The sequence below is a fragment of the Salmo trutta genome, chromosome 28, assembly GCF_901001165.1.
Source record: "Salmo trutta chromosome 28, fSalTru1.1, whole genome shotgun sequence".
NCBI lineage: Eukaryota > Metazoa > Chordata > Actinopteri > Salmoniformes > Salmonidae > Salmo > Salmo trutta.
The window spans coordinates 26,309,277-26,336,283 of NC_042984.1; the positions used below are offsets into that span (position 1 = coordinate 26,309,277).

A 27,007-nucleotide genomic window follows, 5' to 3' on the forward strand; every position below is an offset into this window, starting at 1 on the left:
GTTAAATATAAAAAAAATATGTAAAATAAAATACTCCTCTCCTGCGGTAAGCAGGAGCAAAGGACACGGTGTCCCGTGTTGTGTTGCAGCGTAAACTCTCCCGATTGAGCAGTGTATAATGTATCAGGGTGACATCCAGGTGGTTAATACCAATATTACAAGTTATTTATCGCTGCTATCCTACTAGAAATACAATAAAGTGGGGTGGAACAAATTGAAGATGGTGACCAATACTACAAGTTATTTCTCCCTCGCCCATCGAAATAAACATCACTTCCTTTAACAAGTTGTAACTTGCGCCGTGCTTCTGTTATTGCCAGCATAAACTAGCTGGTAAGGGCTTATCAGCACGACTGACTGAACCGAATCCATTCGTCTCCACACTCGACTCTCGGCTGCGTCATCAATTTGGGCACCAGGCGTGTGTCTGTAGCCTCTCCGGTTCAAAGAGGAAGGAAGATGGCGGACAACAAAGGCGAAGAGGATATGGAGAACGCTTCCAAATTAAATTCAGAACCACGGGGAGAGGATAGCGGGGACCCCGAATTGAAAGATGTGAATTCGGTGATTGTCATAGAGCCCGATTCGAAAGAAGGAGATGATTTACAATCCCAAGAGAATGTTTCTCAGATGCCTACACCCGCTAACGTTAGTGGAGGAGGGGACGCTAGCAGCAACAGCGCGGGCGCAGGGGGGGCAGGCAGCACAAGCAGCAGCCCAGTTGGGAACACCAATGGGGGTACAACCGAGTCCTCGGGTGCTGGGGACATTGCTGGAACCTCACCAACATTCACAACCGAAATGTCCCCACCGCCGACGGTTCCACCAGCCAACCCCGTCACCCCAATAAACCTTATGGATACGTGCGCTGTGTGTAAACAAAGTCTCCAGACCCGTGATTGTGAACCCAAACTCTTACCGTGTCTTCACTCATTTTGCTTGAAATGTATCCCCCAGCCAGAGCGACAAGTTACCGTACAGGTGCCCGGGCCGAACGGACAGCCAGACACCCACATAGGTGAGTGTAGCCCTTCATCATGACTCTCAGTTCCATCACATTAACAGTTAGTCATTGGACGAAGGCGTCTTCTGTAGGGGGGGGGGGTGTGTTAAGAGCCGCCACGATCGGTCTGAACATTAACACACATCACTTGCAGTACGGGTTTGAAAGCATAAGGTCTTTATCTTCCATATCGTCGATTAATAATAAAACGTTACATTTATACACACCTTTTTATAAGGTTAGGGTTCCCACACGGCCATATTTCCATGTTACAGCGCTTGTTTACGGAAGACAGAGTGGACTGACTACCTGTGCTAATTAGCTAGCGTCTCCGAACACCTGTGTGTAAACGGAAGACGGATGCCACAAACGTGTTGTCACTGAAAAATACTGTCGGCTGCAACTGTTAAACCCGTGTACAGTAAGTGTGTATTTTGCATTTGTGAAAATATTTTTATATGAAAATACAAAATGTTATGTTCCTAGAATCGTACCGCAATTTAGAGTCGATGCACGTTAAGATTGAGTATTTGTCTGTTTTGACTTCCAGAGGAAATTCGCCCTTTAAACAGAACATGCAATGTCTTTGGACTAAGGAGTAACGTTAGGCTCATTTAGTCCAATACTGGGCTAAGGTGAGTGTAGCCTGTTTTATTGAAGTGGTATAGATGTGTACCGGCAATTGTGTATAAGCATTGAGTACCAGGCAGCAGCCAAATGGTCAGCAAGCATAATGATATGCAAATACATCGACTTGATGGAAAGTTTCATGATAATATTGTTTTTCACTAATTACCAGACGTCATATGGCGATAGATATATATTACTCACACTGTGACTCATTACAAGAATGATTCACTTTGGGCCTAACAGCTCGTTACGGTAATGCAACATAGCATACTGAATAATCAACAGCCCCTGGGCCTGATAGGTCAATGCCAGAAGAGTATTCATATTGAATGTTACATGTGCAACACACTATACTTATTTTCAGTTTGTCTTATCTGTAAAGAGCCTTGGCCTCAGACCCAAAATTCAGTTTCTTCATCCTTCCTCAAGGTGGGAAATTTGTCCATCCACCGAGCATTATACTTGCATGACAATTATACCAGAACTACTATGCCCACATAAAGACAAGCCACATTCATATTTGGTAAGACCCCAAAATTCTGTTATGGTGTGGCTTTGGGACCGGGTGACATGATTGTCATAGGTGTGTGCATGTCTTCAGACAGAACACACATTTTGTTTTGCTTTTGTTAGCAAGGTTTCCAGGAGTAAACATTATGGAAAATTGGTGGACATGGAAAAGAGCTTGTTTTCTCAGATGTTCAAGCCTGAGGGGCTCTTTGAGTCCACCACTATGGCAACCAAATATCCTAGCCGGCTACGGGTCTGTGTAGTTGATATTGGTGCATTGATCCTTGTGGACTAGGCCAAATAATGTTAGAGGACATCCACGTGCGATTGGACCTCAAAGATATAGGCCTATAACGCCATTGACAAATGAAATGACTGATGAAAAATGGTACTCATGGTTGTTTGCTGGGAAGAAATAATGTTTTCCAGCTATACTTATTCAATTCATTTAGCAGATTTTTTTCCAAATCAGATTGATTCATATAGCCAGTTATGTCCAAAGAAATCAACCAACCAACCTTTTCCAGCTTGCTATAATGATTAGGCCTAGGCCCATTTCTATCTTGGCAAAAAGTTGGATTACTATTTACTTTTACTCTATCAATTGTCAATTTTAGTACACCCGTTCTTGATACATTAACCCTAGGCTAACTATTGACATTCAGAACTCATTTACAGACCAGTTATTAAGGCCTAGGTTATGATCATGGGCAACCAAGAACACATAATTCCAGCATTATTTCTGGCATTAAATCAAGGTAAAATGTTTCCCGTTTTAGTTGTGACCTTCTAGTTATTCATCTTTTTATTGGTGGTCATGTGGTAGGGCCATGGGATGAACATGTCTGACTCCAACCATTACGCTACACTTGATAATGGCCCAGGAACACTATCCTTTTTGCTTGTCAGCCCCCATTGCATTCTGGAAGATGCCATTATGACACTTCTGCCTACACCTAGCCTAGTCTGGTCCTCCTAGATCTGTTTGTAAGTATTGCAGCCAACCCCTATGGTCGTTGTCATAGCAAACTTTTGGAATTGACCATTACCATAGTGGTTGGCTACACACAAAAACCGATATGGGACCAGACTATGCCTTGCCTATTCAATGCCGATGGCATTATGGCCGCTGTGGTCTGAACTACCCAAGGGCTGTTCTTTTTTTATTTTTAAATTATTATGACCCACTTTGTCTTATCAACATGGCTAAGATCGGATGATTTCAATGTAAAACATAAATACAGAAGCCTAAATAAGAGCAGTAGACTTGAGCATAACTGTTTACAATGCCATCTCAAATTTCCTTGTGTGCCAAGTCTACAAAAAAGAACAAAATCGCCACTTGGTTTGGTATAGCCTACCTACAGCTGAGAGATTGGGTTGGGGGGAAACTCAAATTCAATGATTGAACTATGGATGCAAGGAATTACAGTTCATGAAATCAATATCATGGTTTTAAACATGTTTTGAAGCTATACGTTGTTTATTTACAAATTTAAGTGTTAGGCCAATCATACAACATTACATTATATTATATTTGGGGTTATTTGCTTATGTGAATGTGGCATTAATAGTAAGGCTCCTGAGTGGCGCAGCGGTCTAAGGCACTGCATCTCAGTGCTAGAGGCGTCACTACAGACCCTGGTTTGATCCCAGGCTTTATCACAACCGGCCTTGATCAGGAGTCTCATAGGGCGGCGCACAATTGGCCCAGCATCGTCCAGGTTAGGGGAGGGTTTGGCCCGGGGTAGGCCGTCATTGTAAATAAGAATTTGTTCTTAACTGACTTGACTAGTTAAATAAAGGTTTGTTAATTTGTAGTTTAAATTTCATGTAGATCAGTAGGCCTAACTGTTGCTGGAGGGCCTAACCATTGAATAAACAAACATGTGGACTAATGGTACAAAATTGTCAGTGTCATACACATGTAGGCTACTAAAAAGGTCTGATGGCTATGTTAAAATTTCAGACATTCATGCATGAAATTCTGCTTCACCTGTTATTTAGGTCATATAAATGGTATAATGTAACAGTACCCGACCATGAAATAGATTATGCATTTGGATACTGTTTGTGTGCATGCACCCTGACTTGCCTCAGTTGAAGGTGTCACAGCTGCAGTGGCAGATCAGATCAGCCTTGTTGGTGTGGTCTCACAAACCCTCCAGCTGCACTCACAGCCAATCACTCAGAGCCCCCTGCAGCTGGGGCTTACACAAACCGGCTGTGTGCAGCCCGAGCCGGTAAAGACTGGCTCAAACCGGTTTGTGCTGCATCCAGTGATGTACAGGGGGATTTAATTGATGGGTTTAAGGGAGTTGAGGGGAGTTAAGTGTGGGGTAGTTAAGGATGATGTATTCAACATTTAGGGTTATGTATTTTCATCATGCATATCATTGCACACTTATGATATAGCTCACTGATTTACATTTCCTGCATGAGCATAGCAACCTCATTATTCAGAAATCTTGAAAATAATAGGAAATATTGGGGTGAATTTGAGTAAATAATAATAATTTAATGGATTTATATCTCTTTTCCCAACCCTCAATGGGAAACTGCCTCATCCACCACCAATGTGTAGCACCCACCTACTTAGGCCATATAATGTATTCCATATTCTGCTATTCATATGATACTTACCAATTCAATTGTAACATCTTTATTATTACTAAGTTTAAGTACCAACCAATTGTAAATGGCAAAAAACTGACATGGCTGACATTTCTCGAGGAAGGCTACCCAGAAACCAGTCTTTCCATACAGTTTTTAGATTTTAGATACAATCAAACTCATCTTCATCAAAAATGTTTGTGTTTGTGACAAGCTGAGAACATGTGTTCTCAGGGGCGGCAGGTACCCTAGTGGTTAGAGCGTTAGACTTGTAACCTTAAGGTTGCAAGATCGAATCCCCGAGCTGACAAGGTAAAAATCTGTCGTTCTGCCCCTGAACAAGGCAGTTAACCCACTGTTCCTAGGCCGTCATTGAAAATAAGAATTTGTTCTTAACTGACTTGCCAAGTTAAATAAAGGTAAAATAAAAATGTGGAGGGACAAATGATAATTAAAAAATGTTAAGTAGTTGAACCAGCTTATGATGCCTAATGCGTTTGATGATTTGCATCCGTCTCTTTTCTATATAAGCTTTTTGAATAGCCTCTGACCTCTGTAGTGTCTGTATGAAAACAATGAGTGAGAAAATGCAGTTTTTTTCTGGGTTGCTGATATCAAATGTTTTCTTTGTAAATTTCTATAGGCCTAACCAGTGCTTCTCTCTTGTATCTTTCCTCTGTCTACTCTAGTGAATGTGATGCGGTGCATAGTTTGTTGTCAAGACTGCAAACAGAGCGACATCATTGACAACTACTTTGTCAAGGACACTACCGAGGCCTCCAACACTTCAGATGAAAAATCTGCACAGGTATACCACAATTGAACTCTAACACAATCCAGTTACATTCAAGTGGATGGTTGATTAATACAAGCTCCCATTTTATCAGCTGGATGTAGCCTAGCCTAAGTATGTGTGTAAGTGGGGTCATGTGTTTTGTCTCATTCAGATGTGCACCAGTTGTGAGGACAACGCAGATACCATAGGGTTCTGTGCAGAATGTGGAGAGTGGTTGTGCAAGACCTGCATCGAGGCTCACCAGAGGGTCAAAATCACCAAGGACCACAAGATCCGCAAGAAAGAGGATGTCTCTGAGGGTAAACTGTCCTACAAACCTAAACACTATGTAATGTGTACCCTGGAATATCAAGTGACAATTTGACATAGTTGGATGTGTAGGCCAGCTCTTTCTATTTGCAAGTAGAAGGCTCTGGTGTAGGCATTTGGTGTCTCATAGCACGGTGTAGTTTCACCAAACTTCATAGCTGATTTGCCGTTTCCATGGCAACCATGCTGCAGAATCAGTCGGCGTGTTCCAATAGTAGATTGGCCCTGCTGGTTCTCAGTACTGTATATTGTGATTCTATCAGACTTTTCTGAAGTATTAATTTATGTATCTCTCTCTTCTATTCTTTCTCTCTCATACTTTCACTTTTTTCCTACCCAATCACAAAATGTCATTCTTTCATACTTTCTTTCGTTTGTTTCTCTCTGTCTCTGTAGAGTCTGTAGGTGCGTCGGGTCAGAGACCTGTGTTCTGTCCCATTCACAAACAGGAGCCCCTGAAACTCTTTTGTGAAACCTGTGACACACTCACCTGTCGGGACTGCCAACTGCTGGAGCACAAGGAGCACAGGTAGTACATGCATTGCATAGACAACACAGGATTGATCTTTGGAATAGGAAATCTAAATCTGTAGTGGATTCTAGTCGGTGGTGGATGGTAATGCATCTGGTTTTGTGTTACATTCTCATATCTCTATTGGGCACAATGAGAAAAGCAGCATCTAGTCCAGTGATCTAAGCCCAAGTGTTCTTTGCTGAACAAAGTTTCTCCTCTCTCAGGTACCAATTTCTGGAGGAGGCCTTCCAGAACCAGAAAGGCTTCATTGAGACACACATGGCCAAACTGCAGGAGAAAAAGACCTATGTCCACTACTCTCACGCTCACGTGACAAGCAGGTACAGCATCATTCCCATCTCTTCTATGAAAGTATCTTGCTATGCTACTTCATAGCTGCAGGGTGAACTTTCCCCTAGGTATAAATCTAGAACCAGCTTCCTGTCCCCCAATCCTAATCTTAACCACAGTGGGGAAAATGCTAGGGGCCGCTTCACCCTAGAGCGATTTCATACAGGTTTGTTAATGATTTGAGGAAAATTTCCCCTCCCAATGTTCCCTTTAAGCTGTGCGCAGTAGCTCCGAGACTGCCGCGCAGCTCCCTCGGGACAGCCAGCCCACGGAGAAAAGCATGAGATTGAACTTCCCTTAACTTTCTAGAGTTTTCCCTGTTAGTTTCCCTTTACTGTGGCAATTGTGATCGAATCAACGCAATACTATCCACTTTCAATGCAACATACCAAAACTAAACTAACTATGAAAGAGATTTTGTTGTAGGCAGAACGCATCTGAGTAGGATTCTATTGCAGTATCATGCACAGCTCAGCCCATACTCTACACAGACCAGTGTGGAATAACCAATTAGAGCTGCAGTAGGCCTATATGCAAATAGACTATTACCATATATGGATATGTGCCATTTAATTTGAACTGAACTGTGTTTACAGCATGAGCGGTCATGAGTAGATGCGCTTCTTTTGAGATCAAAGTGAGAGCTGCATGTAGCCACGTGTGCACATTTTGTTCATATCCTTTGCTAGTTAGTGAGTTATTAGCCCAGATCGATAATTTGTTGTCAGCAATAGGGGAGTTTCTGCTTTCTACAAGAGCATGAAACGTGTGCTTTGAAAAGTGAGTCATTTTTATTTTTTTCTTAAAGGGGCCGTGTTGTATTTTGAGGCAGGTAGTAGCCAATAGGCAGAGGGTAGTCACTGATTCTCTGTAATAATGGTATGGGAATAATAATGCATTTTATTTTGTATAGTGGTTTCTTGCGTCAAACCAAACAAGATTTTCTGTCACCTTGTCTGAAAGACAAGTGGATAAACAGGTTCATGTCAAGCCCTGCATGTTTTTTTCAAAGGTCTCATGGAATGTAGGCCTACATTGAACACCACACATTGGCTGCTACTGTAGGCTGAATGATAGAACAGCTATTTTCATGTTCAAATGTTATATGATGCATTTTTCTCTATTGTTTTTGATGGTAGGCAACTCTGGTAGGCCTACATTATGATAAAATAGCCACAGTAGCCTAATTGGCCGCTGTTAAAACTGTAACTTAAAGCGGGTACAGCTACAGTGTTCACAGTAAATGCATGCTGAAAGTTGCACAGAATTTACTAAAAGTGCTATTTTATTGTTTATTAGTGTGTTTCTAGTTTGAGTGTCTGTGTCTGTTTCCATCCAGGCTAAAGGAAGTTACTGAGACCCATAGGAAGGTGGAGCATGAGATCAAGATAGCCGTGTTTACTCTTATCAACGAAATCAACAAGAAGGGCAAGTGTTTACTGCAGCAGCTTGAGGTAAGGCGATAATGGAACCTATGCAAGGAATGCATTTACACTTATCTTCAGAACCCCTAGAATTGAGAAAATGACATTCTGTGTATAACTATTTATGCTCTCAGGCCCATTTTCCTAGAGCCAGATTATGCCTAGTCCTGGATTCAAACACACTTTCAATGGAGATTTTTAATCCAGGGCTAGGGTTCGGGAAATGCGCCATCAGTGTTTTCATCACTATATACTAATGAACTGTATCTAGGCCTATATTATGAGAAACATGAATACTAATGAATCACTATGAACTTAATCTCGCTCCTACATTGCCAGATGATGGGAAGTTTATTCTGTGATGTTATTTGGATACTGTTTTAATTGAATAACAAAGGGGTTATGGTTTACCCTAATTACGTAGTAATCACATAGGCGGATGCCTGTTGGTAATGGCAGGTAGCCTAGCGGCCTGCAAGTAGTCTAGCAGTTTTGAGTTTTAGGCCAGTAACCAGAAAGTCGCTGGTTCGAATCCCTGAACAGACTGTGAAAAATATGTTGGTGCCCTTGTCTAAGGCACTTAAACCTAATTGTTCCTGTAAGTTGCTCTGGATAAAAGCGTCTGCTAAATGACTAAAATGTAACGTTTCTCCCTACCGTTTGTCCCTTGGTCCTCCAGAGTGTGACTAAGGAGAGGAGCATGAAGCTGTTTTCCCAGCAGACAGACATCGCCAACCTGGCCAGGCAGATCCTCCACGTGCTCAACTTCACCCACTCTGCCATTAACAGCGGCAGCAGCACCGCCCTGCTTTACAGCAAGAGGCTGGTACGGAGTACAGATAAACACACACACTCAGGGAAAATCTCACGTCATGACATATTCTCCATGACGAAAGGCTAAAATGTGCACTATAATCTGCGGAAGCCATGAAGGTTGTCCTATCCGAAATCGATCCTCTGTATATAGTATATAGTATCTGCAAACAAATGACATCCCAATATCTTCATTCTTCAGATCATCTACCAGCTGCGCAAGGTTCTGAAGGCTGGACTGGAACCAGTGCCTCAGGCTAATGGTTCTGTTCGTTTCTTCTGTGACCCCACATTCTGGGCTAAGAATGTGGTCAACCTAGGTGAGAGGACCCCCCTTTGACTGTGATGGGGTTTTGGGGGTTTACTACTCTACGTGCAAGGAAGTATGCAAGGACATCTGTTTCTGGTCAGTGATGGTACAGTGTAAAACATTTCATAGAAAGGGAGATGTGGGGGGTGCCGAACTCGATCGACTTGAAAATTACTAAAACCAAATGGAATCTGTGTAGTAATGATAATGGACGTACATTCATAGTTTCCTGACTGTGTCCAGCTCTCTAATAATCACCCAAATGAAAGCTAGACAGTCAGGGAGCATCGAATTAAAAAAAATAAACTGTGGATAGAATACTTTTTCCCCCTCAAATTCTGATAGTGAGAAAATATAACACATTTTTCGTGTGGCCCTCCGGACCTAATACGGCCCCGGGGCAAAATAAGTTTGACAGCCTTGGTCTAGAGGAATCACCATACACTCAGTCACTTACTCTTAGCCTCCCCTCTCTCCCCCTCCCACTGTAGGGAACCTGGTGATTGAGAAGATGCCCCAGGCTCAGCACCCTCCCAACATTATGGTGGGGCCCATCTCCCCGGGCCACGGCCACCCAGGCCACGGAAAACACCCAGGGCAGATTAACCTGGCTCAGCTCCGGCTACAGCACATGCAGCAGCAAGCCTTCGCCCAGCAGAAACAACAGCAGCAGCAGCACCAACAACCACACCAGCAACAACAGCAGCACCAACAGAGGATCCAGGAGCAGATGCGTATTGCTTCCCAAATGTCCCAGCAGCACCCCAGGCAGGGTGGACCTTCGATGGTACAGCAACAGGTAGACTGTTGGGGTACCGTTGTTCCCATCGATAGCAGTGGTGTAGTGAAGGGTAAACGTATGTAAACACTGTTTACCCACCTATTGTGAATATAGGGAGTATTAATTTACTCACCGCAAATTGTGATCAGCATTTATTTTGTTACCATTACATCACTGATCGATAGAGTACATTTGTCAAGCCAGGTTAGAATTTTTTATTTACAGAAAATATTTATACAGTCATAACGTAGTAGAACTATAATAGTACGGAGTATTATCTGTTGCTCTAAGGATTTAGTTAATTATAATGTAATTTTTATGAAAAAGTATAACTGTCATTCCCCAGCCCCCGCGCCTCATCAGCATGCAGGCCCAGCAGAGGGGCCCCATGAACGGCGGTCCCCTCATGTACCCCCCCCACCACCTGCGCCTGGCCCCGGGACAGGGCCGCATGCCCAGCCCCAGCGCCCAGCCACGCATGCCCAACGGCCAGCAGTACCCCCCCATGATGCAACCCCAGCTGCAGAGACAGGTCAGACTACACCACTCACGTTATGTCCCTGAGGGGATAAAAAAAGTTGTAATGAATTGAGTTGCGGTATAGATACTTTATTACTCCCCAAAAGGGAAATTGATCAGAAAGACAACATCCTTATAATAATAAGAACAGTCACATATACAGTAAACAATATGTTTTATGCAGAAACCGGTATGACTGATTGGCGATACTGTCGCCATTTTGTAGTAGAATTTTCACTGAGTGTGTATGTATGGGTACCTTTTTGTGTTTAGCTGACTATAGATTCTGAGATGAGCCACCACAGATTTCGTTTGTTACATCTAACAGGGGTTTGGCACTTTTTCTACTTGTACTTAAATAGTAGTTGTGTTTCGTGTTGCATGGGCATGATTAGTGATTATGCTTCCAAAAATGACCTTTCAGCACGTCGTAGACCTGGTAGAATTTAACAATAATGAATAGTTAATGCTGTTGTAAATCTGTAGTTTTTGACCTCCCTCCATCTCGCTCTCCCTGTAGCATTCTAACCCAGGTCATGCTGGACCCTTCCCAGTGGCCTCTCTCCACAACGTGAGCGCCGCCAACCCCACCAGTCCCACCAGTGCCAGCATGGCTAGCGCCCATGCCCACCGTGGCCCCGCCAGCCCCATAGTGGGCGCCATTGAGCTCATACCCTCTGTCACCAACCCAGAGAACCTGCCCTGCCTACCAGACATCCCTCCCATTCAGGTACACAGTGCTCAGGGAGCAGGCACATGTCACATACCTCCATATCTAACCATACCTGCTTCCATTCTCATCCCACTCATTTTCTACTGGCGCCCACCTTTTTGCTTTTTGTAGATCTGAGGGGGATTGGATAGGTATGAGTAATACAGTGCGTTTTCCGTAATCAATCCACACATAATAACCCATAACACCAAAGCAGAAACAGGTTTTTATAGATGTTTGTACATTTATCAAAATAAATTTGAAATATTACATTTACATAAGTATTCAGGCCCTTTACTCAGTACTTTGTTGAAGCACCTTTGGCAGCAATTACAGCCTCGTCTTCTTGGGTATGACACTACAAGCTTGGCACACCTGTATTTGGGGAGTTTTTCACATTCTTCTCTGCAGATCCTCTCAAGCTCTGTCAAGTTGAATGGAGAGCATTGCTGCACAACTATTTTCAGGTCTCTCCAAAGATGTTCAAGTCAGGGCTCTGGCTAGGCCATTCAAAGATGTTTAGAGATTTGTCCCGAAGCCACTCCTGCGTTGTCTTGGCTGTGTGCTTAAGGTTGTTGTCCTGTTGGAAGGTGAACCTTCGCCCCAGTCTGAGGTCCTGAGTGCTCTGGTGCAGGTTATCATCAAGGACCTCTCTGTACTTTGCTCCGTTCATCTTACCCTCGATCCTGACTAGTCTCCCAGTCCCTGCCTCTGAAAAACATCCCCACGGTATGATGCTACCACCACCGAGCTTCACCGTAGGGATGGTGCCAGATTTCCTCCAGACTTGACTCTTGGCATCCAGGCCGAAGAGTTCAATTTTGGTTTAATCAGACCAGAGAGTCTTGTTTCTCATGGTCTGAGAGTTCTTTAGGTGCCTTTTGGCCAACTCCCAAGCCGGCTGTCGTGCCTTTTACTGAGGAGTGGCTTCTGTCTGGCCATTCGACCATAAATGGCTGATTGGTGGAGTGCTGCAGAGATGGTTGTCCTTCTGGAAGGTTCTCCTATCCAAGAACTCTGGAGCTCTGTCAGAGTTACCATCGGGATCTTGGTCACCTCTCTGACCAAGGCCCTTCTCCCCGGATTGCTCAGTTTGGCTGGGCGGCCAGCTCTAGGAAGTCTTGGTGGTTCTAAACTTCTTCCATTTAAGAATGATGGAGGTCGCTGTGTTCTTGGGGACCTTCAATGCCCCAGACATTTTTTGATACCCTTCCCCAGATCTGTGCCTCGACTCAATCCTGTCTCAGAGCTCTACAGACAATTCCTTCAACCTCATGGCTTGGTTTTTGCTCTGACATGCACTATCAACTGTGGAACCTTATATAGACAGGTGTGCCTTTCCAAATAATGTCCAATCAATTTAAATTACCACAGGTGGACTCCAATCAAGTTGTAGAAACATCTCAAGGGTGATCAATGGAAACAGGATGCACATGAGCTCAATTTTGAGTCTCATAGCAAAGGGTCTGAATACTTATGTAAATAAGGTATTTATGTTTTTTTTTAATCTGTTTTCGCTTTGTCATTATGGGTATTGTGTGTAGATTGAAAACCATTTTAGAATAAGGCTGTAAGGTAACAATGTGGAAAAGGGTCTGAATACTTTCTAAATGCACTGTATGATTAATATTCAGTGTAACTTCTGCCATATTGCTTTATACCTATCTGGTAATTTCCTATTGTTGCTCATTGAAGGAGCTAGGGAAAGGGGGCGGGAGCGTAATTGGAACCTGGCTCAACTCCGGTGAACTCTAATGTGGTGCCTAGTGAAAGTCTACACACCCTTTGCACTGTTGTCACATTTTGCTGCCGTAAATGAAAATCAAAACCTTTTTTGAATTGGGATTTCCCCCCCAATGATCTACACAGCCAAAGTAAAATAACATTGTTTTTTTGGGGGGGGATAACTTGATTGCGTAGGTCTACACACTCTGCTGCACATCTAAATCATTTCAGGGTACAGATCAAGGGAAGGTTATGAAATCATTCCAATACACTGAATACCCTTTTTAGTATAGTAATTAATCTATTGATGGTGTATCATGTCACCTGGTTACTGAGAGTAACACAGTGTTCGTGAGAGTCTTATCTTTCCATAGAGAGGTCAAACCATTTGGATGCTACAGACGGTTTTCAGAATGTGTCATGGTCTGACAAACACCGATCTAGCTCTGCCACCTTTCACCGCAGATGCGGATGGGCGACATCGGCGTATGCAGTGGATTGAGTTGCAGCTCATGCAAGAAAACATATCTCTAGCTTAAGCTAATTAGATTCCCACGAAGCGGTGTACATCGACTCTAGGGGTTTAAAACAGCCACAGACTTCATTGTCTGAGCTGAGGGAAATCTGTGGATGGATAAACATTGCATTCATTCCACATCACTGGCCTGTATGTGGCATGTGTTAAAACAAATCCATTCCAAATCATCCTTCTGGTTTACAAAAAGGCCATTAATTAATACTGTAAGAGAATATGGCAAACGAATTTACTTTTTAAAGTAAATGCATAACTTTAGGTTTGGGGCAAATCCAAAATCAGAGTGAACCTTTCATATATTTCATGAATTGTGGTGGCATCATCATGTTAATATGGGCATGCTTGTCACCGGCAGGGACTGGGGAGTTTTGTTAAAGGGGCAAAGCCCAGGTAAAAACGTTGTGGAAAACATGCCTTAGTCTTCTGAAGACCTTACACTGGGATAGAGATGTATTTTTCAGGGTGCAAATTATCCAAATTATAAGGTCAAATATGCACCATAATGGCTTTCCACAAGGTGTTCAGTGTTTCTGAGTGGTGTAATCTTAGCCCAGACTTAAATCTGCATGAAAATCAGTCAATACTTGAATATTGCTGTCCATCAGTGATCCTCAACTAACTTGACTGAGCTTGAGCAATTTTGAGCAATGTATAGATGTTGTGGAAAGTTGGTGGAACTGTATTCAAAATGATTTCCAGCAGTAATTGCTGGCAAAAGTATTGACTCAGGGGTGTGAAGACCTAATGCTATCAATAAGTCTTTGTTTTTATTTCCAAGAATGTGTATCATTTTTAATTTTGAAGTGTGGACTAGTTTGTGTAGATCAGTTGGGTAAAATCCTGATTTTTAAATCCATTGTTAGATTTTAATTTAAGTGAGCCAAATGTGACAACTGTGCAAAGGGTATATAGGCTTTCACTAGGCACTGTACATGGGGGTTCTTCATCAGAAATGTTCCCAAGGTGAGCTGAAAATGACCACTAATTCGGTGTTATTTTCCTGTGGTTGGACGCTTTGGCGCCATCAGCTGGAAGACGCAGGCTCCAGCAGTCTGGACGCCCTCTTGAGTCGCTGGATCTCAGCCAGCACATACCCTCAGCTGGGCTTGTGGCCCCCCGTGGACATGAACCCCTCCCCCGGACTCTCCACACACTCACCTGGCTCCTCAGGTACTGGAGGATTACAACACACACAGCTTCAATCCCATCTATGATTTTAAATCATTTATCAAAAACAAATGCTCATATCACTGTCACGTTTTACGAAGATAATCGTTTGTATCACATGACTTCTATATTACTGCTAGGGTTGAATACCGGTGTCCCTGGACTTCCTGATCATACCCTTTTCCGTTTCCCAAGAAATATATTGAACGGTCCTGTGGACTAATAATATAAACATTTTTATGCCGCACTAAAGCAAAAATACAAAATATGCATGTGCGAATAGCTGCATGAACCGGACATATCAACTCTGGCTTCATTCCTACATTAGACTAGTCATCACAACGCTAGCAGCCTACCATATTAAGCCTACTTGACGTAAAGTCTCCAATAGAAAACATCACTTGGGCAACTTGCATGACTTTTATAAATTGCATTGCTGACTATCATGTGTAGGCTTCATGCGATGTCTCAACGCAGTTCCTGAAGGCAATCTCCACATTCACAAATCTCTGCTGCTATGGTGCTGCTGAATCTCCACTACTAGGCCTATTTGCTTATGTTTGTTTAGCTGGAATTGGATAATGTTCCCTGTGACAGTCTCCACAATAAGAGGGTTTTCGTTAAGTTAAAACAGCCGCAACCTTCTGAAATTCCCCTGATAGCCAGGTGCAAGGGGAGAGAAAAGTGCCAACAAGCTGGCTGACATCTTTCAGTCAAAGGTAAGCTAAAATGAATGTAATTTTCACCAGGCTGTTGGCTAATAACCTCATAATATTGTAGGCCTAAATCAACAAAATAGCGTGGGGACTTGGACAGAACTTTGAGTTGATTAAATTGTGGCAAATACAACAAGAAACCGTTAGATTCAAATCCATATTTCTCCATTTACAGTGTTATAATCATGTCTGATTTATTCATCTGCTGGTATTATTTGCTTTAATTAGCATTTCCAGTTTGAACAGGAATACCAGTATGGTTGCAATTTTCTCAGGAAGGTTTTTCAGGAAAATATTCAACCCTAATTTGACTGCCTCTTCCTTGCTCTCTGTCTATCTCCCACCTACAGGCTTATCAAACTCCCACACGCCCGTGCGGCCATCCAGTACTTCCAGCACAGGAAGCAGGGGCAGGTAATGATGACACACAGGTTGAATACTAGAACTCTGCTCAAAAAGTTCAAATGACACTATTGCATAAAGCTGTGGAACATCCATAGGATGGGCAGAAGGTAGCAATGCCGATATTGTACCATAGACTCACTCCTAAACAATGAGTCCTCATCTCACTGGTATACATGTAAAAGTATATGGAAGACTGTAATGGAGGTCTTGACAGTTTGTGTGTGTGTGTACATTTGTGTCCCCAGCTGTGGCTCTGCCGGGAGGCCAGTGCCAGCGAGCGCCCCAATGGAACAGCAGGTCAAAGTCAAGCAGGAGCCCGGAATCGAGAAGGAGTGTGGCTTCTCAGGAACCACCACCTCCAACGTCAAAACGGAACGAGGGAAGGATGGAGGGAGGAGCGCGTGCATGGTAACACATCTCTAACTGCCCAGCTCTTTCACCTCCTAGCCTGTCAGTACCTTGATCTTAATCTAGCAGTTATCTATGTACCTGAGGCTATGTATGCTCTCCTCTATTTATTTGGACAGTGAAGCTAAAATGTTTAAATGTGGCTCTATACTCCAGCATTTTGGATTTGAGATCAAATGTTTCATATGAGGTGACAGTAAAGGATGTCACCGGGGTATTTTCTCACATATCTGTTTTACTGTTTAGAAATGAAAGCACTTTATGTATCTAGTCCCCCCATTTGAAGAAGTCACAAGTATTTGGACAAATTCACTTACTGGACTGGTTTCACAGACAAGGCTTAAGCCTAGTCTCAGACTAAAATGCCTGTTTGAGCTGTCTTAACTCAAGTCTGTGCAAGTCACTTTATCTTAAAATAGTCATAGATTTAGCTTGTTCTGGATTAAACAAAGCCGATTGCAAGAGGGAGGATTAGAGGTACTCTAGGACTAAATTGAAGCTTAAAATAATCCTTCAAAGAGGCAGGTTTAACTTCTGCTTAGTACTGTTTGTGAGGATGGACTATTTCGAATATCTAAATGAAGACCAACATGCACTCCAGAGGCCAGCCAGATGAGTACTTGTGGATAGGAGTAATCCATTAAATTACTTGAAATAGCTTTTCGAGACCGCTTTCGTATGTACAAAGAAAATACATTGGAGATGCATCTTTGCTTGAGCCTAGACTTTCCTCTCTGTCTCAAAGAGGAAGGCCTTTACCCAATTCTCTCCAAGTTATGATCACTTTGAGGTTTTTGAAATCTTTCATCGTGAAACTGGTGATTTGTATGGTGCCAGTGAAGCAACTGTCTGTAAAATAGTTCACAAAGTCTGCAGGGCCATTTGTGAACTGAGGAGTCTTTACATCAAGTTTCCTGATGCTGCTGGCCAAGCCAACGATAAAGTGCAATTCTATGAATATGGGCACTTTCCAGGAGTAATTGGCTGTATAGGTGGATGTCATGTTCCCATCAAGTGTCCATCAACCCCTGATGCTGAGGAGTCTACAGGAACCATAAGAACTGGTCTTCCATCAATGTTCAAGGTGTAGGCACTCCTAATTTAGATTTTCCAAACATTGTTGCCGGTTGGAAGGGTGCAACTCACGATTCAAGGATTTTTCTCAACTCTTCATTGTGTGCTCAGTTTCAGAGAGGACAACATAGTGGACTACTACTTGGTGACAGTGGATAGGTCAGAGTAACTTCTTATTCATGCCATAAATCCCACAACAGCTGAGCAGCAAAGATACAGAGCTCATATCCGCACGAGAGGGATGGTTGAGTGTATGTTTGGAGTATGGAAAAATTGATTCCAGTAAGGATGCACGATATATCGGTGAACACATCGGAATCTGACAATATTTGCTACAAATGCCAACATCGGTATCGGCCAATGTCTGGTTTAACGCCGATGTGCAAAACCAATGTCAAAGCTGACGTGCATACCTATATAACGTAGGTACATGACGTAATGACGGCATGTAAAATCTTGCGCTATACGTGCAACACAGCATTCCTAAACTAGCCCACAATGTCTGCTGTGTGGATCGAGCAGTCAACAAGTCAAGCAGTCATTTGAAAGAGTAACACAATTTCAGCGAGACAACTCAAAGTTGAAATCCATTAAAGCCAAGATAATGGAATTCATTGCCCTTGACAATCAACCATTCTCTGTCGTGGGTGATGTTGGCTTTCGCCGACTGGTTGAGCACCGGTACACATTACTAAGTGTGCTATTTTTCAGATGTTGCCCTACCAGAGTTACACAGTAATAGCGTCACTGCTATTAGCTTCACGACAAACATACTATGGAACGCCGTTTGGGTCTTTGCGTGTCAAAAAAGATACAGTAGCACTGTCAAAACTGTACAAAAAAGTCTGCAAACACCGGCCACGAACGATGTGTTTACAATACCGCGTTGGTAATGAAGCATAATTTGTTTGACCACAACTTCGCTAGCTTTAGCTTAGTACCTAGCTAGCACCAATACAACAAGCCTGAAAACAATGACCCGTAGAAACTGCAGTAATTTTCATTATTCTTAGCAATTATTTGGGAATCCTTGTAAGTATTAGCTAGGTATCCACTTGTTGTTTGCCTATTGAAATTGAACTTCAGTTCATGAAAATAAATAGCTAGCCAGCTGCTTAACCGTTATAAGCAGCCAGCTAGCTTCATCTGGCTAGTGAGGTCTTTACCGAACCGGTTATGGATTAGGCACAATAGGGGAATTTGCGGTTTGTCTTCAAAATAAATAAAAGTATGTCATTGACCGTGATGCAAATTAATACAAATAGTAGAATTATGCCATACTTTTATTTTGAATGCTAACCGCAAAGTCCACTATTGTGGCTAATCCTTATTGTGGCTATCTTCACATAGATGGGTCCGACCACCATTAATCAAGTAAGAACTGTCTTATAAATTAGGGTTATTTTAGATGACACCTAGCTATATAGTTAGCTAGCTAACTATAGCTCCTGAAACAGATTGTCGTTTTGCTAAGTTTTTGGGGAAGAACATTGGTTGCATCCATGAGCTAGCTAGCTTTTTTTTTTAGGACCAGCACTGTAGCTGCGCGAGACAACTTTACCAGCATCATAGCATACGTATCGATGAATCGTTGTGACATGAAATACGAGTGATTTTGTAATAACTATGTAAAAAAATTATGGACGGTTTAAATTTTAATGTGACATGCAGTCATATTTAGGTCCTGATTGGTCAACAAGCGTATTTGACACATCAAATATTGTTAAATAGTATATTTTTTTGACACGCAAAGACCCAAACGGTGTTCCATAGAAATCCTGGTTGAGAATGAAATGACTGAACAACAAAACAGCACAGCAAGTAAGTGAAAGAAATAGGTTTTGATTATGTTTTACTGGTAATGGGGACATACGTAAATGCCAACAAAATAACTTTTTGGTCAGTGTGTGTGTGTGTGTGTGTGTGTGTGTGTGTGTAACCTTTATTTAACTAGGCAAATCAGTTAAGAACAAATTCTTATTTACAATGACATCCTACCCTGTCCAAACCCGGACGATGCTGGGTCAATTGTGCACCGCCCTATGTGCCTCAAACCGCTGTGTGTGTGTGTGTGTGTGTGTGTGTGTGTGTTAACTATTTAACTGTACTAGAATGCTTAAAAGGCCGCTAAAATTGTAAATATCGGTTATCGGTATCAGGTTTTTTTTGGCAAGGAAAATATTGGATATCGGTATCAACCAAAAATGTAATTATCGGTGCATTACTAGATTCCAGTCTTTACGCAGTACACTGCGTTTCAAGCCAAGAAGATGCTGTAAGCTTTCACATTGCAGCACTTCAACTAGATGATATGCATTTAAATATGTAATGTATTCATTATGGCTTGTTTTTGCTTTGATAATGTTTGTTCTTTACAAAATTAAAATAGTGTGCAGCATAATTAAATGAGTGACTAAACCAAGGCTAGTTTTAAATGTAGTTTGTGGTGATTAAAATACTCACACTCATGAATATCCAAATGACAAAACATTTATTTTTTTACATATCATATTGTTCACCATGGCTGGTAATCACAATTGTCTCATTACTGTATCTTTTTTGGCTCATACCTCTCTCTTCCAACGTCATATCCAATTCAACCTGTAGAATTCTCAATTTAATTTCATGTTCTTCAGGTATTTAATTTTATGCTCATGAAATTCTCTAGCTAACTTTTCATGCATGGTACCCTTTTTTGATCTCTGCTGAAAGATGGTGGTAGCATCTTCACTCAGGGATGCTATAGCAGATGTAGAGGGTACACACTCACTGTGCATTGGCTCTTCCAACCTGTTCAGATTCCCTTCCTCTGGAAAAAGAACACCGTTAGAAGCACAAATAAACTCATATGGTCCTTAGAGTGAAAGAAGAATAAAGATTGACACAGACAGTGGAATATATTTACCAAAGGAAGTAACCTATTTACTTTCTTTTGGTATATGTACCATTTGTGCTCAGTTTTTCATCTGAACTGTTCAAATGGTTAAGGTCTGGTATACCATCGAGGTTGCTGGTGCTCTATTATTCCAGACAGCAAGTCACTCAATTCATCAGTCTTGTCTTTTTTTGGTGGTCCACCACCAGTAGTATATCGCTTCTGATCTCTGCATTCTCTCTTTTTAAAGCCAGTGTAAGGTTCTATAAAGGCAGATATCATTCAATATAAGTGATGCCACAAAAATATGAATATGAGAAATGTAGAATACTGATAATAATGAAGATATCTCACCTGAAGTTGTTGTGCTCTTCTTTTGGTTACATTTTCATTTGCATTGAATTCACTGCAAATTGTAGCCCAACCAGTCTTTTTATTTTGCTTAGTAGCAGTAGTATGGTTTTTACTTTCAATAACTGCATGGTTTTACAAAATTTGTTTTAGTAGTGTTTTTTTCATACTCACTAAAGTTTTTTTTTTAACAAATTGTTTTTGCCTCTGTCATTGTTTTTGTCTCAAGATTAACACCAGTAATGGTGTTTTCTATTCCATTCCGGGTTTTTATGAGCACCATTTAGACCAACAGCATGTACTCATACTTAACCTAGTCAGGCTTAACCCAGGTGTTCTCATTTAGGCTTACTTACCTTACTCCAGAACTCCATAGTCTCCGACTAACTAAGCCAAATTTAAGCCACGTTCACGAAAGCTACTTGAATATCCTAGTTTAACTAGTACACATTAAGGCCTACTCCTGGCTTAATCTAAGCCCTGTCTGTATAACCGGCCCACTGTGTATTAAAGTAGTCAAAAGTTTAGTATTTGGTCCCATATTCCTTGCACACCATGACTATGTCAAGCTTATGACAAACGTGTTGGATGCATTTGCAGTTTGTTTTGGTTGTTTCAGATTATGCTTTGCCCAATAGGAACTGAATGGTGAATAATGTATTGTCATTTTGGAGTCACATTTATTGTAGATAAGAATAGATGTTTCTGAACACGTCTACATTTAATGTGGAGGCTACCATGATTACAGATAATGATGAGTGAGTTAGAGGCACAAAGACCATACCCCTCCCAAAAAATTATATCCTCTCCTGTTATTGGTAATGGTGAGAGGTTAACATTTTTAAGGAACTTTTGGCCTCACTTCTTGGTGCTACACCAGAATTCTCAATGTACTTAACCCACTTGAAAGCATTCAGCTTTTTTTTAACGTGTGTGTGTATCTGTCCCACAGATGAGTAGTCCAGAGATCAGCTGGACTCCCCCTCTCCCCGTGCTGGGCTCCGTGGCTTCCGCCTCCTCTGTCCAGGACACCCTCAAGAAGTTGGGGGAGCATGTCAAAACTGAGCCCCAGGACCAGGAGGCCTGCAGCGGGGCCAACGGGCCTAGCAAAGCCCCTAGCACCAGCCCATCCACTAAGGCCTCAGATGCCCCGTTGACCAACAGCAAGGGAGCCGGGCCTGCTACCCTGCGAACTCCACGCACTGCAATGGGGACCAACCAGGGTGGGGCGGGAGGGAAGGATGATGACCCCAACGAGGACTGGTGCGCCGTGTGCAACAACGGGGGAGAGCTGCTTTGCTGTGACCGCTGCCCCAAAGTCTTCCACATCACCTGTCACATCCCCACCTTGAAGTGCTCCCCGAGGTGAGACACTGATCTACCACTACATGCATACACACAGGCTGGCTTTGACTAAGTGTCAGAATAAGAATGATTTTCATTCATATTTCAACAGATAAGCCCTTTAACATTGGATGCTGATAGCTTGCCACACATCGGCTATCTTTCTCCCATGTATATGCCTATAATATATCTGGGTTGTTGTGTCACATTTTCTCTCTGTTTCCCCCTCTCAGTGGAGAGTGGATGTGCACGTTCTGCCGGAGTCTGGCCAGCCCGGAGATGGAGTACGAGCCTGATGACGAGCCTCGTGGCGAGAAGGACACCAGTGAGCAGGGCCTGAGTCCTGAGGACCAGAGGGTCAGTGGAACCATCCACCTGTAATACCTAGAATATGGCTTTCCCTGCTTACAGTTGAAAGGACTTTCCCATAGCATTAGTAGTTGCTCCTGCCACTGCATTTCCCCACTACTTATATCAGTTGACTTTAGATGCCCTCACATTTGAGGAGTAAATCAGAATAAATTCATTTAGTACACTTCTCTTAGTAAGGAGTATGTGAATTACGGAAAACGTGTATTTAGTAAGCTTGATGCGCTACTCCTTTCATCTTAATTTGCTGTGTTCAGCCAGAGGGACACATTCCTCATCTCTCTCTCTCTCTGTCTCTCTCTCTCTCTCTCTGTCTCTCTCTCTCTCTGTGTCTCTCTCTCTCTGTCTCTGTCTCTGTCTCTCTCTCTCTCTCTCTCTCTCTCTCTCTCTGTCCTAGCTGAGGAATGTTAAGCAGTTGTGTAATGTTCTCCTGCATAACCGCCCCTCCCTCTCTCTTGCTCTATATCTTTGTCTGTCTCTCTCTCTGTCTGCAGAGGTGTGAGCGTCTCCTGCTGAACGTTTTCTGCCATGAGCTCAGCGAGGGGTTCCAGGAGCCTGTCCCTCCCTCTGTAAGTATAACAAGCTTGTAAAAGGCAATGCCACCTGTATTCTCTGACCTGGATGGCCACATGTACTCTAGAGTACAGCCTCTCTAGGTTTCTTCTTTCTTGGGACATTTTCCTGGGCACTGTGCTCTTGATTCTGCCATTGCTTTCTTTGGGGTCTTGGCCGGATCTCTGTAAAAGCACGTAGTGTCAACTGCTGATTTAAAAAATATATATATATATATATTGTACATATACATTGTATTTATAAATACATTTGATTGGTTGGTTTATGGATCCTTCCCTATGCCCACAGCACCACTTTACTTTAGCATTGTGGCTATAACCATAATGTTCTGTATAATAAATTAATGATCCAATATGGCTCTCTAACCATAGTGTTCCCCTCTCACCAGATCCCTAATTACTACAAAATCATCAAGAAGCCCATGGACTTGACCCTGGTGAAACAGAAGCTACAGTTGAAGCACGTCCAGCACTACCAGAGCCCCATAGAGTTTGTCTCGGACGTGCGCCTGGTCTTCAGCAACTGTGCCAAATACAACGAGGTGAGTGGGCATGACTTCCATGCATGATGAGATGGGGCTGAGTGATAGTTGAATGGATGCTGGAGAACACATGCACATTAATACTGTATGCGGGCAGTGGAAATGCACTATGCAGAAGGTTGATATCCTTATCACACCATTTTGCATGAGCTTGGGCACCCACAGGGATTAATGTTGGATGACCGGATGCAGTTATTGGGTACTCACACTGGGCTGTTTGTTGTGACGCAAAAATAATTTGCCTATGTGCCGATTATCCAACCTGAATATTTTCATGGCCTCTAATTTAATGTCTTCCTAGTCAGTTATTTTGTAAGCAGTTAAGACTCCTTGATTTTTTTTTACTTATGAGTTGACAAAACAAGCGAATCAATAAAGCATTGAACTATTATTGTCACAATATATTACACATTTTTGTCATTCTAAATAACTTGCCACTTTCTTGCAGAGAGATTACCTTTAAAATGGTAATACATTCCGTTTTGTCTGTATTCATTATAGCTAACCGTTTCTATCAATGATTGATAGTTTGTCCTTGACTTGATTGTTTTTGGGTGGAGTTTTCCTTTAATATCTTGTGCAAGCTATCTCTTAGTATTTGTTTCATTAGTCCATTGTTGATGTAGTTAGTCAATGTTTTGCATGTCAGCAATCACGTTTTCAAGATGTATAACTGTAAAAATACAGAAATACAGCCCGTGTGATGTATTTTGCGTCATATGATGCTGCGTTTTGCAGAAGATCATTTGAGGGTGGAATTTTCCTATTAACGTGTATATTTTCACTAGATACTAACACAAATACTTGGACTTTTCGAATGCTAAATTTGTCCCGTGTGTGGGCTCTTCATTGCATTGGACCTTTTGATATGGTGTCAATGTTTACTTTCTTAATTTAATCTCTCTGGACATGATTTCAAGTGATGTGTTCAGGGAAAAAAGATTTACAAGGAATTTTGTGATTTAGATTTTCCATAGTGATTTGAAATGGAAAAGAGGGGACCAATATACTACCTTGTATTGAGAGAATCAATGAGGAACTGAGTTGTGGAGGTAACGTTAAAAGGTTTTCTATTGGTTGCAGTTGACATGGTCAATGGTCCAGCGCAATGTGTCATATTTGCAAGCTTAAGATTTTAAAGAGACACTTATTAGGTATCAGTGAAGGGACTGTCAGTGTCAAGGCTAGTAAGTCAAGCTAACCAATTTAGCAGGGAGAGAAATTTGAAGACGTCTTTCCCAGGAATACGCCAGGACCCACAGCAAGGCCATGGATGCTGTTCAGAATTCAACAGGCAGAAGCAGCCAGGTAAAGACTAGACAGACCATAGGTAAAGACACTAGACTCGTTGGGAAATGTAATGGCAAGATTTAAGCAAGGTCTGCAACTGAATCCTCAATAAGTTAGACAGTAAGTGAAACAAAAGTTTATGGAGGAATGACGATGACACACACCACATTTGGACTCCAGTTCAATAAGGCATGTATTTTACGTAGGCCCAAAGACCAAGGGTAGTGACAGTATACATGGTTGTTACCTATAACCTGTCTGCTGTGAAATTCCCCCCCCCTTCTGCTTTTGTCTTTTATTGTACTGTTATCACCCCTTTTTTAGATGTCTCGAATAATCCAGGTATATGATGAGGAGAAACAGAGTAATGTGCAGGTAAGCTGTTTCTAATACACATGGATGGGAAAGGTTAGGCTGCCTACCCTGTCACTATGTTAAAAATGTGGGTTTTATATGCATTTCCACACTGAGGTCAAAATAATATTGTGAAAATGATAATGCTTTTTTTTTGTATAAGAGCTGTTTGAAAAGACTGCCAGAAATTTCAGCCTGTTTTGATGGGATGGAGTTTTGGGGGTACAATTGTTTAGACCAACAAGAAAGAGTTCCAAACCTCTGCCAATAACAGCTAGTTTTCAGTTTTCCAAACTCAGACCACTCCTAGACAGTCCAAGCAAAAATCTTGGTTGAGAAATTGCTCTATGCTAAGAAGCTAATTTTGTTTATTTTTGACAATTTTAATTGGAGAAAAAAATCACACTAATTGTTACCCAGAAATGATTTAATATTGAGATAAAAACAGCTGCGTTGGACCTTAAACCCACTCTAGTGTGCTCCATCCCCTCCCATTCCTTACCCATTCATCCCTCCTGTTAAATGGTGCCCTCACACCTCACCTTCCTCATACTCTCCCCCTCCTTCCCACCTGGCAGGCGGACTCAGAGGTGGCGCAGGCAGGGAAAGCCGTGAGTTTGTACTTTGAGGAGAGGCTGCTGGAGCTATACCCAGACGAAAGTTTCCCCGAGGTACCAGAGGAGCCTGAGGCCCCAGTTGGAGAGGAGGCAGATCTCACAGAAGACTCAGAGGATGAGTTTGTGCAGCCTAAACGCAAGCGGTTAAAAACAGATGAAAAGATGCTTCACATCAAGTGAGAATCAGTGTTAAAAAAGGAAAAGGTCAAGAGAAGTGAAAGGATTTTGTCTTCCTCATCTGAAATGCAAGACCTATTGTACACATTTACAAGTTTATTTCATTTTTGCCTCTTTTACTTATTGTAAAATAGAAATTAAATTAGTCTGTATCTGGCAAACTGGACTTTTTAAAGATATATTGGAAGTTCCACTCCTTCATTTCCTCTGTGGGAATTTATGGATGTTCAAGAAAATGCTTGTACAGATTTGAAAGTATGTTTTGTTTGCAGTAGTCTTTTTTTTCTATTATCATTTATGATAATATTTGTGAAACATGCTTTATAAAATATCCAAAACTCCCATTTCCACTATTAATCTTAATGTACTATAAAGTTTGACATGAATTACCTAACAAGTATTTGTATTGTGTTTGAAATATTTCACCGGCTGTAAATAAGAAAAACCAAATGAGGAAAAACCAGTGGCTTGTTTGGTCTTTCACCAATAAATAAAATATGTTCAAATATTTACTGTCAATGTTGCAAGACACAACTTAATTTCAGGCTCTGAGAAAAAACAGATTGAACATGTTTCTGTGATCTTTTTTCATGATATAATCAGGTCTCTTTTGGGAAAGAGATTTGTAATCTCAATATGATCTGAATAAAGGATAAAAGGTTTTAAATTAATACCAGGTTGGCAATGGGTTTTACAATCAAGGACTCCAAGACTGAGTCACAATGGTTAATGAAATTGAAAAATGTGCAACTCGAGACAATATGGTGCAGGTTTTCAAATGAAGTTAGTTACCCAAATGGACTTCTTTTTACATCAGTCAAAATTGTGCAGCATTGAAGGACAAGCCTGAGTCATCACGATCCCTCCATCTCTCACATCCACAAGTAAATCAGCTACCCCACCCTGAGAGACCATCGGCACTAAGGGGTTAATTAGTTCTGTAAGTACATCACTCTTAGACAAAGTAGATAGGAAATGGCATTAATAAATATCAATCCAATTAACTAAAAGTACTGTATTGTCAAAGGTGTGAACATTTTAATGGGAAAGTTCTTAAATCTCATCTGCTGTGGCATTACATTTAAAATCGGAGTCAGGGGCCTCCTGAGGGCTGCAGCGGTCAGACCCGGCTTCATTCCCGGGCTGTGCCATAGGACTGCGCACAATTGCTCCAGCGTCGTCCGGGTTAGGGGAGGGTTTG

The 27,007-nt window shown here is 42.0% G+C and overlaps 1 protein-coding gene across 7 annotated transcripts; it reads left to right on the plus strand.

The window, feature by feature from the left end:
- LOC115165891 (E3 ubiquitin-protein ligase TRIM33) lies at positions 1-26,325 on the plus strand. 7 transcript variants are annotated; one of them, XM_029719361.1, is made up of 22 exons: positions 1-1,018; positions 5,446-5,564; positions 5,704-5,851; positions 6,258-6,390; positions 6,600-6,716; positions 8,066-8,180; positions 8,830-8,976; positions 9,166-9,283; positions 9,762-10,072; positions 10,401-10,586; positions 10,847-10,903; positions 11,094-11,303; positions 14,574-14,715; positions 15,779-15,842; positions 16,079-16,241; positions 21,494-21,906; positions 22,119-22,242; positions 22,749-22,823; positions 23,216-23,368; positions 24,579-24,676; positions 24,983-25,033; positions 25,591-25,715. In XM_029719361.1, exons 1-21 carry the CDS (start codon positions 460-462, stop codon positions 24,993-24,995), a joined length of 3,465 nt encoding a protein of 1,154 aa, XP_029575221.1. In that variant the 5' UTR covers positions 1-459; the 3' UTR covers positions 24,996-25,033; positions 25,591-25,715. The 7 variants fall into 7 exon arrangements, with proteins under 7 accessions (XP_029575221.1, XP_029575218.1, XP_029575217.1 ...); XM_029719358.1 differs by lacking the exon at positions 24,579-24,676 and having other exon boundaries at positions 3-1,018; positions 9,762-10,060; positions 25,591-25,809; XM_029719357.1 differs by lacking the exon at positions 24,579-24,676 and having other exon boundaries at positions 4-1,018; positions 9,765-10,072; positions 25,591-25,809.
- The last annotated feature ends 682 nt before the right edge of the window (positions 26,326-27,007 follow it).